At 36.0% G+C, this 20,783-nt stretch overlaps 1 protein-coding gene across 1 annotated transcript; it reads left to right on the top strand.

The window, feature by feature from the left end:
- Window positions 1–6,695: 6,695 nt before the first annotated feature.
- On the top strand, window positions 6,696–20,437 carry LOC129284274 (plasminogen-like). Its single transcript, XM_064109732.1, has 4 exons — window positions 6,696–6,773; window positions 12,438–12,530; window positions 13,759–14,010; window positions 15,826–20,437. The coding sequence occupies exons 2-4, from the start codon at window positions 12,470–12,472 to the stop codon at window positions 16,092–16,094; spliced, it is 582 nt and encodes a 193-aa protein (XP_063965802.1). The 5' UTR covers window positions 6,696–6,773; window positions 12,438–12,469; the 3' UTR covers window positions 16,095–20,437.
- The last annotated feature ends 346 nt before the right edge of the window (window positions 20,438–20,783 follow it).

Here is a 20,783-nt window from a genome sequence, read left to right as displayed (position 1 = left end):
GGCCAGATATTGCGTATAGGGCAGAATTTTTTTTTTAAAGTTGCGAGCGAGCGAAGCGAGCGAGCAAAATTTTTTACCTTTTTTTATACATAGAAATCCAATTTTTGTGATAGATTTTGAAATGATCGATATCCAGAAAATAATATATTTCACTCTTCTCTCTTCCATTCTTTTTTTGTGGTCTGAACGCCACTGTGAACAGGATTCTTTGCGGCAGTAGCGTGAAGAGTAAAAAAACGAGGGGCGCAGTATGACACATGTGCTAAAAAGCTGCTTAATATAAGTCCCGAGCGAGCGAAGCGAGCGAGAAAAAATCCCCTTTTTCATGAGAATCTACCTTTGAGATATTTTTGAAATTATATTCAGTAAATAAAATGATATCCTACACTTTTCCTTTGCTTTTCTTTCCTCCTTCTTTTTTGTTCTTGTTTGTAGAACTTTTGGGGGCCAATGGCTTAACCCTTCCATACTCAAATATGGCAGTGCTGTGCGGTTGGGGTCCGGGGCGGAGCCCCCCCCGGAACTTCTTGATATCAAAGCCATTTAAACCTCGCAGATTGCCGCTATTTTAATCAAATCGCGAGTATATACAGAATATAGCTTTTACACAACACATTTATTCAACCCAGTTGCGTAATGAACCAAATATTTGAGGTGGTAAAACATAGCATTGTGGGAAAATTTACATCCTACATCCACTGCATGTTGGTTCTACTCTTTCTATTTGTCATTATATTGATTTTTTATGTATTGTTTTTTATTGTTCATATAATATTGTATATTGTACCTTTTTAATGGATGTGAGTAAATTGAATTGAATTGAATTTGTTAAAAGTCGCCAGCGTGCTAAGCGAGCTGGAAAATTGCCTATTGAAATTGAATTCTAATTATGTGATAGATTTTTCCATTATATTCAGCAATGCTGACAGCAAATAACACATTTCATTGTTTCCATTCATTTTATTATACGTTGTCTCCTGTATAATTTATTTCATTTCCTCTTGGGTGTGGAACCAAGACCCCCCCCCCCCCCCCTCCCCGCGCCTGTACGCCAGTGATTGAACGTGATTGAACAGGGGCGTTATAGAGCCATTTTATGGTTATAGATGAAGAGCCCCTACTGCTTTGCATAAAATTTAGCAAGCTTATAGCACAATGTTGCGTGCAGTTCATCTTTCTTCCCGCTCTTTATTTTCAATCCTCGGCAGCCCGGTCGTGTTATTTTTTTTTTCTTGTCCCTTTTGTTTGTTTTCTAATTTAGCTTTTGACTAATTCCATTCTTCCTTCGTTTCCCGCTATTGTTTGTCATTTTGTCATATTTTAATTTATTTCCCATCAAGCTACTGCATTACATAAGCCTATTACGGAATGATTTGTTCTTTGTCGAATGTTCTTCTTTCGTACATTTTCCCGCTTTTTTTCCTTTTCCATTTCAAAAAAAAAAATCTTCGTTTTCTTTTTCCCTTTCCCTTTCCTCCTTTCCTTTTCCCCTTTCCTCCCCCTTTCCCTTTCTTTCTCCCTCCCTTTTTTTTATTTTCCCCTTTTTTTTAAATATTTTCCCGGTGAAATCCGCCAGGGGGGGCAGCTTGCCCCCCCCCCTGCCCCCCCCCCCCCGCCTGTTACGCCACTGCTTAGTACCCACTCCCCTGGGGCAGTAATCTAAATATAACTCGGGTAGTATATTGTTTTATGTCCTCATGAGAGAAAAATGTAATTTGAAATAAAACTTTTGGGAAAAATGACATTTTAGCCATAATATGAATTGGAGTACATGGAAGAGTAGTCCTTGCCTTACATCACTATGACATCCCATATGCGGCCAATTTGAAGTCTCCATGAGTATAGTGATTACCAATATTTACAACTTTAAAAAATTCATAACTTTCTTGTTGTTTGTCCAATATTGTTCAAAGTTTCACCTATCAACTTGTCTGATTTTTCTTTTCCCTATAAAAACAAGTTTTTATATGGGTTGGATTCCCCTTTAATTCATTATCAAACCATGGTTTATCATTCCTTTTACGTTTGTCCTGATTTTCCATGTAAGGAAAAGAGTCATTGTAAGTATCAATAAACAATTTCATGAATATATCGAAGCAAACATGTCATCAACTAGGTTGACCTTCAAAACTAATTATTCTGAAATGAAATTCAGCACTTTTGGCAGATATATGCAATTACAATTGCATTTCCTGTTTCGCAACCGTATGCTCAAAAAATGATTGTTTACTAACTTTAGCTATATGTGCAGGTATGCTTACGTATCCTGACTCTGACATGTCTGAAAGCTACTTTCGTTTGAACACGTTTGAGTAATGAAGAACTATGTCGAGGGGTTGTATGTTTGACACATTTTGCATTTTGGTGGCAAATTTTCGCAAGAGTTGATCGACTAAGCCATCAGAAAGAATGGATGTTTTCAAATACTATCATTAAATCACTTTGCATATAATATGTAAGACGTGAGGCACCATTAAATGTTTTTTTAAGTCTCTGTTGAATGAAAAGGTGCAAAGTTCCATCAGGTGTGGGTAGAGGTGCTCCCAGATATGCAACTTTAAAACTAATGGAATGTATGGTGTGAAAATGGTAAAATATTACAGATATTGGAGGAAAATTCACACCAATTATTATCATGAAAATTATGATAAAAATGATTTAACAAAGAATAGCATTTCGGTAAAAATAAATTTTGAGCTCCGGCCTGCCCAGCCCTCCACCAGGAAACTGAAGTCAGATGTAACATATTTAGATGATACTATCAGAGGGTATTTACAGTCATGTACATACATAAAATGAGAACGAAGTAACTGACAAGGGAAAGGGGTAACTTAATCTCATAGTAGGGAGATTAAGAAAGGAATGAGATTTCCACATTAAAATAATAAAGAAGGTCAAATAAACCGTCAAAAGAAACAGGATGAAAAGACCCAGGCCGAAGGTCCGTTACAGCATCAATAGAATTCTCCGAGTGAGCATCGCATTCGAGCGATTGTTATTTGAGTGTATCAGTGACAATCAGTGGGCCCCGCAACACGAAGGTTAGCGATTAATCGCTAATTTGAAAGAACAGTTCTGATTGGTTTCTAGTCAGTCTACTGAGCAAAATGCAGGGGCGTAACAGGGGTCGGTGGTCGGGGGGGGGGGGGGGGGGCAAGAGCCAAAAATTTCCCGGTCATATCATGGTATGAACAGGATTTTTATGATTGTGCCCGAGCATGTGGGCGAAGCAGCTCAATGCGTGATAGGTACAAAAAGGAGAGGGCACAGCATAACGCGCGCGGCAGAGTTAAAGGAAAATCCAGCCTTGGCCATAAAATGTTGTGATGGGAAGAAGAAAAATGAATTAAACAGAATGGTGAAAGTTTGAAAGAAATCAGACAAGCAATAAGAAAGTTATAGCTGTTTTAAAATTGAGATCACTAATACTATGTAGATTTCAAATTGGCAACTGGGGAAGTAAATTATATGACAAGGGGCAAGGACAACTTTCCCATAGGCCATGTGCTTTATTATCAGGGATTTGTGGTTTTCTCCTAAGTACCCATTCCCCTGGGGCAGTAATCTAAATATAACCCAGGTAGTATTTTATTTTATGTCCTCATGAAAGAAAAATATAATTTGAAATAAAACTTTTAGGAAAAATGACATTTTACCCATAATATGTATTGGAGTACATGAAAGAGTAGTCCTTGCCTTACATCACTATGACATCCCATATGCGGCCAATTTGAAGTCTCCATGGGTATAGTGATTACCAATATTTACAACTTTCAAAAATTCATAACTTTCTTGTTGTTTGTCCAATATTGTTCAAACTTTCACCTATCAACTTGTCCGAATTTTCTTTTCCTTAAAAAAAAAGTTTTAATTTGGGTTGGATTCCCCTTTAAGTCCAGAGCGAGCGAAGCGAGCGAGGAAAAAATCACAAAATCACCTTTTCATGAGAATCTAACTTTGAGATTGATTTTGACAAGGTATTCAGAAAATAGCATCATATCTAACATCTTCCTTTCCTTTCATCTTTTCTTTTTTGTTCTTGTTTGTAGAACTTTTGGGGGCCGCTATGCGGATTGGGTCCAGGGCAGTGGCGGCTTGTTAACGTAAAGGGAGGAAAAAGAACATTTTTGGAGGGCAGCACAATATTTTGCCTATTTCACTAAATCAAGCGAGACGCGTGAGCTAATTTTTTCAATGTAGGCACCACTGACTTGAAAAGGGACCTGATAAGGACAAGCTGTTTATATTGGATCATGAAGATTATATTTCACCAAAATAATGCGAACGCGAAGCGCGAGCTGAAATTTTTTGATATCCTGAGATGATAACTGGACGTTCTAAGCACTTTTTGTTATCATTAACTGGATGGCTATCGAAATAAAACAATATTATTGATGCGAGCGTATAGTTTGTGATTTATGAAAATTATGAATACGCAAGATGTGTATCTCGCTTTAAACGAATAATGAAAACGAGAATCATATTGCCTTGAACACTGGATTTTTATGCCTTATAATTTACTTATCTCAGTCAACAGTTACATGCGAGCGCGTAGCGCGGGCGAAATTTTGAATATTATATAATGACCTGAAAGATTTACGTTGACATATAATGTTGGGTCACAGTTGGGAGCTAACAGAGCTAACAATGAATGGATGAGAAAATTTTCAAAACTTAAAGAACGAAAAGCCGTTTTGGAGCACTTTGCAGGTTTAATAGGATGCTTATGACAACATTAACTGCGCATCTTTTTTATCTTCAAAATTTCGGGGGGGGGGTGGGAGCAAGTGGGGGCCAACTCACTGGGGGAAAATACCCCCGTGCCTCCCTCTTGGTGCCGTTGCCCCCGCAACCCCGTGATATTATTAAACATTGCAGATGGCCATTTTATTATCAAACCGCGGGTACACACACAGCACATAACTTCAAAGCAGTTGTAAATAATAAACAAAATATTTTGTGGCAGCACAACATAGCGAATGTGGTAAAAATTTGTAAATAGTCGCCTGCGAGCGAAGCGAGCCAGAAAAATTTGGCCTTTTATAAAAAGATTTTGAAATTTTGAGAGACTTTTTACGGTAAATCTAGCAGGCGTAAAGCTCTTATGATCGACATGGGGGATATTTACATGTATAACTAGCCCTTGGCTGTACTTTTTTTGTCCTGATTGCGACCATTAATGCATAAAATTTAGCAATTAAGCTTATAATATAGGCCATCCACCTTTTTTTCCAGTTCTTAATATTTTTTCATCATCGGCAGCCCGGTAGTGTTATTAACTTCTTCTTTTTTCTTGTCCCTTTTCTTCATAATTATTCTGATTTTTCAATTTAGCTTTTAGCTCTACCTTCATTTTCCGTTTCTTTTTGCGTCTTTATCCAACTTTCCCGCCATTCTTGCCTGTGCCATTGAGTAATATCTTTTGATTTCATATCTCTCTCTTGCTAATCATGCTAATGTATTTGTATTTCGGGATATTTTGTACTTTCTCAAAATTTGAATTTTATTTCGTTCCTTTTCCCGCTTTACTTCCATTTTCTCTATTTATGTTCCGTCTTTCTGTCCCTTCCTTTTCAGTTTTTTCCCTTTCCCTTTCCCTTTCCTTTGTCCTTTTTCTCTTTTTTCTTTCTTTTTGTCTTTCTCCCTTTTCTCTTTTCCCCGTTTTTCCCCCGGTGAAATCCGCCGGGGGGGGGGGGGGCAGCTTACCCCCCTGCCCCCCGCCTGTTACGCTACTGGCGAAATGCCTATGCAACGATGATCGTCTTATAGGCCACTTCATTTAGCGATTAATCGCTAGTTAACTTGTGTTAGTATACGGGACCCTGGTATTTTTTAATAACTGGGCGACGAGCACTGACGTATTGTAGAGAATGGGTGATAATGCACGAAGTAGCTTTTTGCTGGTTATGCCATTCAGCGAAACTGTAGGGCTTTTCCGGGGGGGGGGGGGTGGAGGCCCTAGAGACGTCACAGGACAATGAGTTTTGGAAGTGTTCTTTTTCCCTCTCTCTCTCCCCCCTTTTCTTCATTTTTATACCCGACGGCCGCGCAGATTTACCGACGAGAGTTAGCGACGGCCCTGGTTATACAAGAAAAACAAATCCTTTCTACAATTTTACATTTTCTATCAAGCCCTTTCACCTAGATTGCTACACAATCACATGGCATAGGGATTCTACATTCATACAGGTGTTTATCGCAGACCAATGCGATATAAGAGTAAAATGTTGAATGCTATTCATAACACGTAGCTACATTCAAGACGCAAGGCGGGACTCGATCAGCAGCCATGGCACCAGGAACATTTTTATTTTATGTTCTATAGTCCCGGTTTGCATAGAAGTATATACACGGAGGTGATTGCGACTCCATGGGAGGTGGCTCTATAGATGAAAAAAAGATATATGATCGGCCTTCCATGAAAGAGCGGGACTCGAATCCTTCCTTCAACCAATCATAATCTATCATCCTACCTGTGGCCACGTATCCTTCTGAATTTGGGCGGGGCTTGGTTCCATTTAAACCAGACAAAATCTCATCCATACACCTGATTGGTTAAATGTCAATTGATCATCCATGACCTTGGTAGACAAATTATACTGCTCTTTGATCCAATCAAAATTCAAAGTTTGATATACTCTGGGGATGCAATCTGATTTGATTGTTATAAATGTTGGCATCCACCTTTTCAAAACACAGGAAGATCCAGCAGACATTGGCACATCAAGCAGTAACGGAGAGCAAATCGCCAGAGTTCTAGAGTCCTCATCGCAGTAAGTCCTTTCTATATCTCTGCTGTATACTATAATATTTCTTGCCGCTCCACTTACCAGTCATGGCTTTGTCACAGCCATATTGCTTTAAAGTATTTTTAAAGTACTTTATATAGTTCGTTATACACATAGAATATCACAATCCTGATGAACCTAATAATTTGTATAAAGATATGTTGACTTCTTTTATTTTTCCCTTCAAATTTCACCACCTTCCATTACTAGCAATTTGAATGAGTGACTCATCTATCTACTGGTTTATTTGGAAAGAGCATGTGAATCACAAGTATTATACATATTAATTAAAGCGTGCTCCTTTAAATTACGAATCGTTTTATTTCATTCCTGTAGTATCCATTCACGCTTTAATGAAAAAGGAGGCATTGTATATAAATTCAAAAGTCATGTTCATATAAATATATATATATATATATAAATATAAATATATATATATATATGTGTGTATATATATATATATATACATATATATATACATATATATATATATATATATATATATATATATATATATATATATATATATATATATATATATATAATTCATGGAAAAAATTGGCTATGAGGCGATCGTAGCTTCTATGTCCTCATTTATTAGTGATCTTCATCAGGACTGTAAGCACATACAAAATACAATATTATAGCCCAAGTTAAACTTATAGTTACTTAAAGGTATTCGAATTTATCGTAATTAACCTAGTTTGTATAATCATCATTATTGTTGATAATATTGTCTTTGCCGTTCGTATTTTATCATTATTATAAATTTAGAATTGTAATTTCTAATACTCCTTAATATATAGTATCATCATTTTTTTAATCATAATTGTCATTTTCTACTACTTTGCTAATAGTGCACATTTATAAACAAACAAGGAAATCTGACAACAAAGGACAATGTGCTATAAATTAATAAAGAAGTAGAAATGTGAATGATGATATTAATAAAATGATTACATACATATTTGTATATAGCGTGTGTCATAATTGATGTCCCTCGCCATAATCCTGTATTATAAAGTGGCATTTCAATGAATAAATTTTTATTCAAGACAATTAAAGCAAGACATACCTAAAGATTATTGTCTCTGTCACTTTTGTTTAACAATTTGCCAATTTTCGCTCTCCTTGCCAACCTTATCCCTCATCAAAGCTTGGTTTTCTTGTTTACCTGCAAAATTCATTTTTGTTTTCTGATCACATCCCTTTTTCTCTCGAAGGAGGTGGGGCCATGCAGGTCGCTTTTCTGTAGCCCATTATGAGTTAACCCACTTTAAAAAACCAGTCCAGCATCTTCGCAATCACAGCAAAACTCTCCTTGCCTTTATTTTTAGCTCCACAGCCTCTCTGCTCGAAAGTAGATTTTTTTGCTCCACAAGGAGCCATCTTTATGGCTCCTTATGAATTCCTGAATAGTTGAATTCAAGCACAATTTAAAAACTGCAAAATTTGGTGAATTTTCATCAAGTAACATTTGAGATATCCTCAACAGTACAGAGATAAATAAGGGATAAAAATATTGTTTGAATAAAATAGTTCCTTCACTGAGTTTCAGCTACAAGACTGCCTAACGTGCGTGAACGCTATACTCGAGCATATTACTCTAGGACCTATACTCTCAATCTTCCAATTTCTCGCCTATCAATTTTACTTCTTCCGAAGAAGTGTTGTGTTGGGGTTGGATCGATATGCGCTTTTATTTTCAACCAGACTTAAATGAGACGAGTCGAAGCAGGATGTACAGTTCATATAAATACATTTATTATTTAAAGATGATTACTTGATGATAATGACAATGTACATGAGTAAGTCTGATGGTGACTATACTCTGAGGATGAAGATAATATAAATGTTGCAAATTGATGTAGTATACTTTTCTGTAGCTCTAAACTCCTATCTCTTTTCTGTAAACCAATCTGCAATCTCTAAAGTAATCTGATTTGGGTTCAGAAGTGAACCCCTTTTATATTGGTCTGGTCTAGACTCTTTTACAACCAAACAGGTGTTGGTCAACCTTGGACGCTTGACCAAAACAATATGTACGTCATAACTTTACTCTGAATTGTGGGAGTTGACCTTTTAGGGAGAACATGAAATGTAGTGGATAAGAAACCAATAAAATTTTGTGCGTCAGAAGTTTAGCTGGAAGAAGGATGAGTAATACTTCCTGTAGAAGTATTGATTGTGTATTGATATATTATTGAATATGTGAGATAGGTCTTATCATCACATAACAGAAGTAAAATTGATAGAAGAGAAATTGGAAGATTGAGAGTAGGTCCTAGATTAATATTTCTTGAAAATGTGTGTAGTTCTGAAAATGACTGTAAAACAGAAAAGGTTAAAGAGTTAAAGAGGCTTGAGTAGTTGGATTATTGGATAAATGAGAAGATGCTAGCTTGAGTTGGCGAATGGAGTGCAGAGCAGGAGTACTCATCTATCAACTACTCAAGCCTCTTCAACTCTTCAACCTTTTCTGGTTTAATGTCTTTTTCAGGACTACGCTCATTTAAACAAAAAAAATACTTGACTATCAACTGTCCACTTCCTCCCCTATCAATTTCACTTTTTCCTCTATCCACTTTTTCGAAAACTCCACATCCGCTATTTGAATGTAATTGTTTTTTTCTCAATAATGTTACATAATGTACATTATGAACTGCGGTAGTTTGTTAATCGGTTAATGATTATTTACAAATGAATATTTCCTTGAATTTGTTATGGTCACATTTTCCCCAGAAAATATGTAAAGAAAAAAGAAGATTTTGAAGGAGTCATCCAAAAGTGCTTCCCAGCCATACAAAACATGCAAAAGGAAACACATAAATCGAGTAATGTTTTAAACTTTAATGATTTTTAAATTGTTAGACAATTAAGCTTGTCATATTTCTTTTTCCTCCAGTTACAAAATATGAAACGTATTGCCCATGCATGGATAATCAATGCTGATGTCAGAAATGATTTGCATAGAATGGGGATTTAAGTGCTTATCGACGTCTGCCACGTCAGAACAGTATGGCATTTTGAATTTGAAAAGACATTCATTATAATTTCTTTTGTTTCTGTTGTTACGCTTCTTCTGCTTAATACACTCCTTGTTCTGACAGGAATTACTTGAAACTTATGATGATTGTGCTCTCTCGCGTCGTCTGTGTATGTAAATGTACATAACTAAATGTTTCTGAAAGGATATTGCATGAAAAATGTAATTTCTGGAATTTTGAGTCAATATAAGCGCAATACGTAATTTAATTGATCAGACATGAAAACCACATTCCGAAGCGATTGTTTTGCGCGTAGATTTCATAGGTTCTCATAAATTATGAGTATAGTCTTTCGTAGTGAATTCTATGTTTAATTCTCAAGAAATATATTTTTTGATTGCTCTTAGAAACGCAACTTTTATACTCCATTTTTACACAAAGTCCTTACCGTGGCCGGGGTCCCACACCCTCTCCCGCTCGATCGCTTCGGTACCTCACGCTGTCAAAAATATTGTGCCCTCTTCAGGATTTTGCCCCCACCCCCCCCCCAAAAAAAAAAAAAAAAAAAAAAAAAACTGAAAGTGTTCCGGCGCGCCTGATGTAGAGTGATGAGTCTTGCAAATACAATATCGGCATCATACTAATAATGCGTGTTATCACTCTCCATAAGTAAGTTATTTTCAAAAATACAGTGGCGGATCCAGGGGGGCACAGGGGGCGCACGCCCCCCCCCCCTAATATTTGAGCGGCGCCGAAGCAAAAATAAAATAAAAGTAAAAGAAAGAAATAACGCCGCTTAAAAAAATAAAAATAAAGGAAAGAAAAGGCGCCGCTTAAAAAAATTATACACTGATATATTAGCAACAGTAAAAGACTATCCCCCAGCAAAGCACAATCATATCATCATCCTTATCTTTTCTTTGAACTACCCTTTTCCCAACAACTTCGCCGGTTAAAAATAATCAGCAGTGCGCTGCCTGCATATAACTGGCGCCAATCAAGAATAATCAGCGCCACCTAAATCTAAATCGGCGCCGGACAAGAATAATCAGCGCCATTTGGTTAAAATCGGCACTGCCAGAGTCTTAACCGGCGCCGATCAAGGATAATCAGCGCCACCTAAATCTAAATCGGCGACATCTGGTTATAAATCGGCACCGGACAAGAATAATCGGCGACATCTGGTTATAAATCGGCGCCGGTAAAGAAAAATCGGCGCTGCCTGAGTTCTTAACCGGCGCCGATCAAGGATAATCAGCGCCACCTAAACCTAAATCGGCACCGATCAAGAATAATCAGCTCCACCTAAATCTAAATCGGCGCCGGGCAAGAATAATCTTTTATAAATCGGCGCCGGTAAAGAAAAATCTGCGCTGCCTGAGTTCTTAACCGGCGCCGATCAAGGATAATCAGCGCCACCTATATCTAAATCGGGACCGGACAAGAATTCAAAAACAAAGATAACGATACCTGTAAAACTGGAGAACTATTTCCAAAGCTCTGTCTTTAAGGATCTCTTTCTGAGTTCAGGTCACAAGCATTATATCCAGTTTCATCAAAGTAATTAGATAAAATTACTCATCATTACAAATTGCATTAGATTTAGTGAAAGCATCACCATAATATATATATATATCAATACCAAATTCTGTATATAGGCCTATACATCATGTACATGAAAATTGAATAATATATAAACCTGGATTTGTGATGTATTCCAAATGATTCATGATGTGGTATCATTGCATATATATATAGTTAAAAAAACTTGTATCTCAATTAATATACAAAAGTATTGGCCTCATCGCAATAAAGGGTTAGTACACGAGATTTTGAAATCGCACATAACATGCATAATTTGTGTTACTTTTTGCTTGTTTCTTTCTTTAATAAGTTTTTCAATCTCTCTCTATATATGTTTTAGAAAGATTGATGTATATTTTCTGTTATAATGAGATATGTTTACGTGGACTTCAGGGAATGGTCGTACGCAGCAAGGGGGAACGGGGGGGGGGCAAATTCCCGATCAGCTGTTGTGAAAACACATTTTTTCCTTAACATTTTCATGAAAACTATGAAAAACGTGCAAATGTGAGATGTGCACCAAATACTTTAATTACACTTGTAAAAAAAATCGCCCCATTGAGCAGCTCGGTTCGTTTACTCTATCGTTTTTTTTTCAAAAATATGTTCGAGTCTTGCCCCCCCCCCCCCCGGAAATATTATCTGCGTGTGGTCATGCAAAATGGCATGACTGGAAATCCTACATTTTGAAAAGAGCATTTGACAGGGTCAGACTTTACCCCTTTTTCAACATTTTCTTTTATGGCGCCGGTGAAGTGCAAAAATATGTGCGCCGCTCGGCAGTACGCCCCCCCCCCTTTCGCCAAAAGCTGGATCCGCCTATGAAATATACATATAAAAGGCAATAGTTTTCCACAGAGATTTTTTTATAGCATAGGCCCTACAATGTTAATAGTTGACAAAATTGTTCTTTGTTTCTTCATAATAGGGACATTCGATTAAATCAAATAAAATGGCTGGACTTCCTTCATTGTTGAAAACTCTTTAAAATTTTACAAGTTTTTATTTTTTTATTTGTCAACCTTTTTTCAGTTCAATAGAAAGGTAATGAACTTTTAATTTTATATTGTTTTCAAAGCTCTCTTTTGACTGTAAGAAGAAAAATTGAACATGGACAGCATTTTCCGGCTTTTTGCACTTACTACTACCTTCTACTTCGTATCGAGCAATCGTAAGTATTTGAAAAAAAATATATATACTAGTTTCTACATGCTCTAAATCATTTTTTTTTCAAATAATAATAATGAAGATGTTTGGATCATTTCCCAGAGTGACGACTACCTCAAAGGGCAAGGCGACCCCAGCAAAAAGTTTATTGAACAAAAACTTTAAATTTTCATAACTCCGTCATTTTACATCCTATTTCGAAGAAAAGATTAAAAATAATACTAATACAAAAAAAAAAAAAATAATGGTAAAGGATATTTGTATAGCACACGTAACGTTATATCCACCTTCCTAGGTGCTCAAGGCGCTCCTACCCCTGCTAAGCTGGTCTACTGATTCCGGTGTGCACATTTTTTTTTGTTGAGGAATTACTTTCTGCCGATACACATTGATTCTTGACCAGTGCTTTCAGCTTTTTGAGGAATAACTTTCCGCCGATACACATTCACCTCACCTGGGTGAGATTACGTTACGGCTAGGATTTGAACCCAAGACCATCTCTTTCAAAGTCCAGAGACTGATCCACTGGATCAAAACGCTCCAATTGTCAGCATTTTCATGATTATGCCGTTTTATTTTTCTCTCTTTATTCAAACCCCCTTTGTTGGTTTCAAAATAATATGCGCAATAAAGAAGGCAGCGAGCGGTGAGGTCAGAGAATTTCGCGCGGAGACACGAAATACATAGAGGGGGTGGGGTTGTCAATTTGACCCTCCAGTAAAATAAGGGTCTGTTTCGGCGTAATCATAATATGGCCTTGTTGGGTCTCAACACAGAAAAAAAGGTATGCCTGAAGAATGCCTACAATTTTCATATACCTTAACATATGGCTAGCTAGGCCAACAATTCCCTGTTTCAACAAATGTACATCATTTTTTTCGGGAATGTATATATTTTCCATTTTGTTCTACCTTCGTAACATATTCTTTAACCTCATGCTCAGCTTATTCATTATTTTTGTTTTATTTTGTGAATATATATTTTTATTATGCTGGTAGCTGGAGTCAGTTACTGAAAATCAAAAGCAAGTAATTCAACTACTCACCACATTGCATAGAAATTGAATCCTGATTGTGATTGGCTGTTAAATGAGCCGTCTTCCAAGGATGCTTACTATGGCAACGGCTCCATAATAATGTCCTCTATGTAACGCGCGGTAAAAGTGTTACTCCTTCAAATCAAAACTACCCTCTTACCGACACCTCCCTCAACTATTTTTTAATCCATTACAGCGGCATGTACGGATGATCCTGATGGCATGAATTATAGAGGGGATCTATCCGTAACTTTGAGCGGTAAAACGTGCCTGTCGTGGACATCTCTAGAATTGTTTAAATCCATAACGGAGGTCTTTCCGGATGCAGGCCTTGGAGACCACAACCACTGCAGAAACCCGGACACAACCTTCACAGCATGGTGTTTCACTGCAGACGAATGGGAATGGGAATATTGTGCTATTGGTGATTTCAGTCCACAATGCGCGGGTAAGCATATCTGTTTTTTTTTATTTTATTTTTTTAATGTTATTAGTAGTAGTAATAATAAAGTTGATAATGAGCATAACGGCCTGGATTCAAAATGCCTTTGGATCCGCAGTTTGAAACCATGTTTTATGCAGATTTCTTTGGGTAAATCCCGCTTGCGATTTAGCACACTTTGAGAATTGAGAAACGGCAACAAAAATCAAACGAACAAACAAAACGCAAAAATAAAACGAACAAACAAACCATGAATTCGGAAGCAGTGACAATGATTATAAAACAAATTCCATTACTACTCCCAACACTCCTATTAGTCTTGTGCTTCAAGTAACTGACAGCGAATAGCATTTCTTTGGTGCATTATAAACAACCTTTACCCATAACTTTGAAAAAAAAGAAACTATAATAACTAAACTTACCGATGTAACATTTTGAAAATGCATTGATTTTATTTCATTTATTTTCCCCAGTAAAGCTTGCTAATCTTGTTTCACTCCTTAGCCAGATTTTTCAGAGACAATGAGAGGATCTCAAGCTTTGATGATATGAGAGAAATGTATGGGAGATTCTTTTGCTAATCTACATAATTATTGTGTGTTGTTTCTAGGATAGTAACCTTGTATCTACATAGGCCCTTTTTAGTGCAGTGAGTCTTTCTTTTTTGGCAGCTGATAGTTTTGGGGTATTGTAAAATCGGAAGGACACCTCATTAGCTTTCCAGTAGTTTTCTGGGCATTGTATCTTTGAGACTTTGTGAAGCACACAAATTGCACTTTGAGGCAGTCGACATTTTATTACCCATCTTGATTCAATTTTATTTTTAACTTAAAAATCAGCCTGTCTTGGCCGATATTGGCTGAAGCTTTTAGAAGGTTGTATATATGAGGTCAGATTAAGCAGATTTTCTGCTGTTTTATGCATATTGAAGAAGCCTTCGATGGTTCCAAGAATGAGATATTCGAAGATCGGATAATATCCTGGATCGGAACATGCAAGGTCGGGTCGATTTTATTAGGATATTGGCCAAATTATTGTGTTAGGCCAATGATACAAAGCAATGACTTTGATGGACGTCTTCAGCCAACGGATTGTCAGACAGATAAGTTTTTAGAGAAAGAACAGTGAGAGAAAAAGCAGGAGACTCTTCTTAAAATTCGAAATTGCTTATCAAACATCAAAAAGCCTTGACATTTGGAATTGGAGATACATACATTAATTATGAAGATGACTGACCAATTAATCGATAGTGAAAAGTGTTGTTTTGAATATGGACCCTCGTTTTAAGATTTTATGATGTCAGATTATAGGAACTTGAGCTGAAAGTTGAAGAAACGCTCAAGTTGAGTTTGAAGGGGTTTGAAGAATCTTGCCCTGATTCAGAGATTAAGTGATGACGATTGATGACTACATGAAGACAGATCAATCGATTTTTTTTTCATAGGAATGTTTGGTACTTATAACTGTAAAGGAAATGTTTTTTAATGGTATTTAGGGGGAAAGAGCGATATCCGATACCATCGAAGTGTGATGATTAGATCAGTGCAGGATCTTTTCAAGGACATAGCAATTAGTGGCAGGTCGAGTGTTGAATATTACAGATTGCATCAATGTAGGATCCTTTGCTTTTTGTGAACTTGCAATCAGAGTAATAATTTCAAATCGCTTTATCATTATTTTGAAGGTGATACATTTTTCCTATAAAACTTCAAATCTGTGAAAATATTGAACCTCAAGCAGGGATATTTTGATAATGGCTTTTGTATACTGTATTAAATTGTTAATTGTGATTTGGTATACATTGAATTTCATTATATTCAGCCACCCATGCGACAGCCGAATACTATGAAGAGATCACCGGCAAGGACTACCGTGGCACCATGTCAACCACGAGGTCTGGATACGAATGCTTGAACTGGACTTCTGAAATGCCATTTACTGGAATAAGACCAGAGAACTACCCCGATGCAGGGCTCGGGGACCACAACTATTGCCGCAATCCTGACAGTTCCGCCTTTGTCTGGTGCTACATAGCGGAAACTGAGAGTAACTGGGAGTACTGCAACATTGGCTTGCCAAGTCCTCATTAGAGAGTTGCCACTCTGATGATGATTCATTGTCTTACTAGCAGATTTAGGTTTTTGTGATGATCAACTTTTGATTTCTTATATTCTATTATTATGACTATAGGCCCTTTTCGGTTTTTCTTGATAGTAGCCTATATTTGGCGCTTGTTTACAAACTGTTTTGAATTCATCTCTCACTAAGGGTAATTGTTCATGAATGTCAACCAATTTTCCTGCGTATTTTTGTCTAATGCTTGTGGATATATAACCTGTTTGCATGCCCGGGTATGCATGATTATTTAAACTCTTGATACATATCTGTTTATGTGATTAAGTAATATGAAAATATAAAAATATAAAAAATGAACAAATTCTTACTTGTAATAACGATGATAGAAAATGGAAAGAGAACAGTGTTCCGGCACATGTTGGTAAAAAGAAATTTGTTACAAAATGTGCCGATAGTGCACCATAGCCTGACAGTTTTTTTTTTTGTGTGTGCAGTTATACTATGCACATTTTTGGTAACAACCTTAAAACCTGATTTACGTTTGATACTTATGGTATTGGGTTGGAGACAAAGTCTGGGGTAGTATATTTGCCTGTCTGTCTGTGTGTGTGTGTGTGGGGGGGGGGGGGGCTCCACGTCATGCCATTTCGTCCAATGACGTCGTCTAATGCCGTTTGGTCCAGTATCATTTCGTTCAATAGTCATTTCGTTTAAAAGCTGGTAAGTCTAAGAGCCACTTAGTGCAAAGCCACTTCTTCTAAAAGCCATTTCGTCCAATATCCAGTTCGTCTAACGCCATTGCCAGTTGGTCCAATTGACAGTTCGTCAAATACCCTTGATCAAATTCTCACTTGGTCTAATAACCGTTACTGGGGACAGGCGCAGATCCAGGGGATGAATGCCCGCCCCCGGTAAAAAGAAAAAGAAACACACCACAATATAGGATGAACAATTATTATTAAGACGCAAATAGCGATTTATTGACCTGATTTTAATAACCGTATCTTCGACGCATTCAGCTTATGGCCAGTTTTCTCAAGTTTGATCACTTTTGGTGCTGCAATTTATTCTCCTCATGAATATTAAATCATGTGAACTATATGTCCGTTTAGTAATGTGAAACCAAGGCTCATGCTGTTGCGAATTTGACATTTAAATTTGAGTCATATCTCTGCATCCCCGAAGCTTAACTCTTGTAATATTTAAGAACAACAAAACAAAATACATTTATTATCTTTAATTTCTCCCCGAGTCCGTTTACGTTTTATGTTTTTTCAGAGTTATCCAATGAATGTAATCAAATATTGGAGATTCCATTATTTTGTTTAGCCTCATTTGATTTCTTTGTCTCTGATGCCAAAATAAAAACCGATGATATTGGGCAAAGTAATGTTCATTAAATAATTAATGTTTTTGAGGGGCTAAATTTTTGTTTTGAATATATCATTTGTTTTGAATATTGTTGGGGGTAGTATTGGTCAATTGCTCTCTCCCCTTCTCCCTTCCTCTCTCTCTCTCTTTCTTGCGCAAGTTATTTGGACATGAAATTATTAGTATTTATGTGTTTGTAATCCATGGAATTGTAATCTTGTTTGTTATTGATTTGTTTGTTTTATTTGTATTTTTTTTGCATTTAAAACAAATGACAAGCGAGAAATAATTTTAGGAAAACAATAAAATTTTGGGATCTGAAGAGAAAATTAATGTACAATGCATATCTGACATTGGGAAAGTCAATTATTTTCACAAGTGGCTATTGGACGAAATGGCTCTTAGACAAAGTGGCCTTTGGACGAAATGACTCTAAGATGAAGTGGCTTTCGGACGAAATGGCTCTTAGACTATATAACTGGCTATTGGACGAAATGGTTATTGAGCAAAATGATATTGGACTAAACAGCATTAGACGACATAGTCAATAGACGAAATGGCATTGGACTTTTCATTTTTCACTTGAATTCAATTTTTTTCAATTCAATTTATTCAAATTCCATTCAATAAAAAACACAAGATACAATATCAGAGAAGTACATAATTGGTAACAAAGCAATTTAACATACATAAATACAAAATGAAATTTGGGAGACTGCAAAAGATTGAAAGGTCTTGACGAGGCAGACCCCGAGTGCCATCATGGCGAGTCATAGATAGGTTAAAATGATGACATGAAAAAAAGTACGGATGTCCTACCCCCCCCCCTCCCCCATCGGGAACTGGAAACCAGTGTGTAACAATATATAAATGATCTGAATACACTTTAAGAAAATGAATTATGAGTCATATGACGATATAATATGTTTGTTAGCTTACGTTTAAAAGAATAAAGCTAAGAACATTCTTTTTTTTTTTACGAGGCAGTGAGTACCAGACATTGGGTCCTCTATGTCTAATGGATTTGTAGGCAAGTTTACTGAGATGAAAATTGTTGGAACCTCTGGTATTGTGTTCATGAATCTGGGTATTGCGTATAAACATTGAATTAAAATTGATTGGAACCAAGTGATTAGCATATGAACATGAAATTTGCAGTTTGTAAGATATTGAATATGCCCAGTTTTTTTTAAATTGGATCAGTATGGGCTAAGTAAGGAGAACCTGTGCAAATACTTATGGCTCTTTTCTGAAGTAACAATAAGGAATAAACATTTCTTTTGGTTCCACAACCCCACGCATTATTAGCATAAGATAAATATGATAATATGAAAGAATTGTACAATAATGTAATATACTTTGGCACTAACGTATCTTTAAGTTTAAACATACCAATAATTCTAGAAATATGAGTTCTTAGATGCTGAAAATGCAAATTCCAGTTTAAATGTTGATCGAGAATAACACCAAGAAATTTAACATTAGTTTTCCTTTCAATTAGGGTATTGTCTATTAAGATTTGGCACTGGTCTTCCATAATCTTTTTGTTTGGGTTGTGAAATATAATATAATTTGTTTTACTGAGGTTGAGAGATAACTTATTACATTGTAGCCAGTTAGTTAGTTTACGTAATTCTACATTGATAGTGACGATCATTTTATTAAAATCATGATGAAAATATAGAAGTGTCGTATCATCTGCAAATAACACATAGTAGCTAAGCATTTCAGAAGACTTTACAATGTCGTTCATATATATATGTCATAAAAAGAAGCGGCCCAAGTATGGATCCTTGTGGGACGCCACACTGGAGCTCTAAAATTTGTGATTTAGGTAAGTCGACCTCAGTGTATTGAATTCTATTTTTAAAATAATCTTTAAACCATGCAAGAGGCGTACCCCTTATACCATAACATTCAAGTTTATGTATTAAAATTGAGTGATCGAGTGTGTCGAACGCTTTTGAAAGGTCCAAAAATAATCCAGTTATATATTGTTTTTTTGCAAGGGATTTAGTTATTCTATCGTGTAAGTCCAAAACTACTAATTCAGTTGAATGTCGTCTCCTAAAACCATATTGGGCGGTGCAAAGTAATTTGTTTTTGTTAAAAAAAAATTATATACCTGGTTATGGAATATTCTTTCTAAGATTTTAGATAAAGAGGGTAAGATAGATATTGGTCGGTAATTTTCACATTGGATCCGATTTCCCTTTTTTAATATTGGTACGACACGTGCTATTTGAAAATTGAAAATATGACATAGTTGATCGGCTATAAAGACAATTATTTGTTTTAAGATAAATGAGTTAATATCGTCATGACCACAAGTTTTTGTATTTTTAAGGGATTTTACGATGGATATAACTTTATGTGGTGTTACGGGTTTGAAAAATATCGATTTTTCAGCTCGTTCATGTAAAAAAATCTTCAAAAGAGTGCTCATTGGTTATAAAAGTTTTTGATAACGTTGGCCCTATGTTTACAAAATATTTGTTTAAGATGTTTACAATTTTCTATGGGTCACGTGCATGTCTTTTCTTTTTCAGAGTACATTTTCTTTTGTGAATTCTGTTCTTTTACCCCTACCTAAGATATTGTTTAAGATGGACCAGGTAGCAGTCATATTTCCCGACACTCTTAAGTTTATTTGTATAATACATTTTGCGTGATGCTCTAATAACGGCTGTTAGTTTATTACGATAAGCCTTAAATATGTTATGTTGGACGGTATAGGATTGCGTATAATCCACTTATATAATCGGTTCTTTTTTCGGATATAATTCATTATCGCATTAGTAATCCAAGGATTATGAATATTATTTTTTCTTTTCTTTTTGAGCAAACAAGGTATATTTTTATCATATGCTATGTTCACATCATGTGTTTCTTGAAATATATCTGACTAGGTTTCTTTTATAAGATCGATTTTAAGGGAGTTTATGTTTTCGATTGAATATTGTCTATTAAAGTATTCATTAGATTCACATCGTTTCCCTTGTGTTTTTTCTTGATATTGTAAAAATAGGAAGGTGATCTGATATATCAGAGTATAAAATACCACTTTGGAAATCTTCTCTTACAATATTTGTGAATATGTTATCTAAAAGCATTGCGGAGGTCGGGGAAACTCTGGTAGGTTTATCTTTTAATTGATAGAGGGCGTAACTATTCAGAAACGACATGAAAGTATGATAAGACTGGTATTTTTTTGTAAGTAAGTTTACATTAAAGTCGCCCATTAGATAAATATTTTTGCCACCTTTCGAAAAATTATTGATACATGATTCTAATTGAATAGTAAAGGATTCAATATTCGTACAGGGTGGACG

Source organism: Lytechinus pictus, chromosome 1, assembly GCF_037042905.1.
Source record: "Lytechinus pictus isolate F3 Inbred chromosome 1, Lp3.0, whole genome shotgun sequence".
Taxonomy (NCBI): Eukaryota; Metazoa; Echinodermata; class Echinoidea; order Temnopleuroida; family Toxopneustidae; genus Lytechinus; species Lytechinus pictus.
Note: the sequence above shows the minus strand (reverse complement) of the source record. Positions and strands in the feature narration are given on the sequence as shown.

Coding starts and splice junctions, on each gene's coding strand:
- LOC129284274 (XM_064109732.1), top strand. CDS start 12,470: ATGGACAGCATTTTCCGGCTTTTTGCACTTACTACTACCTTCTACTTC. Junction 12,531..13,758: donor CTACTTCGTATCGAGCAATC/GTAAGTATTTGA, acceptor AATCCATTACAG/CGGCATGTACGGATGATCCT. Junction 14,011..15,825: donor TTTCAGTCCACAATGCGCGG/GTAAGCATATCT, acceptor CATTATATTCAG/CCACCCATGCGACAGCCGAA.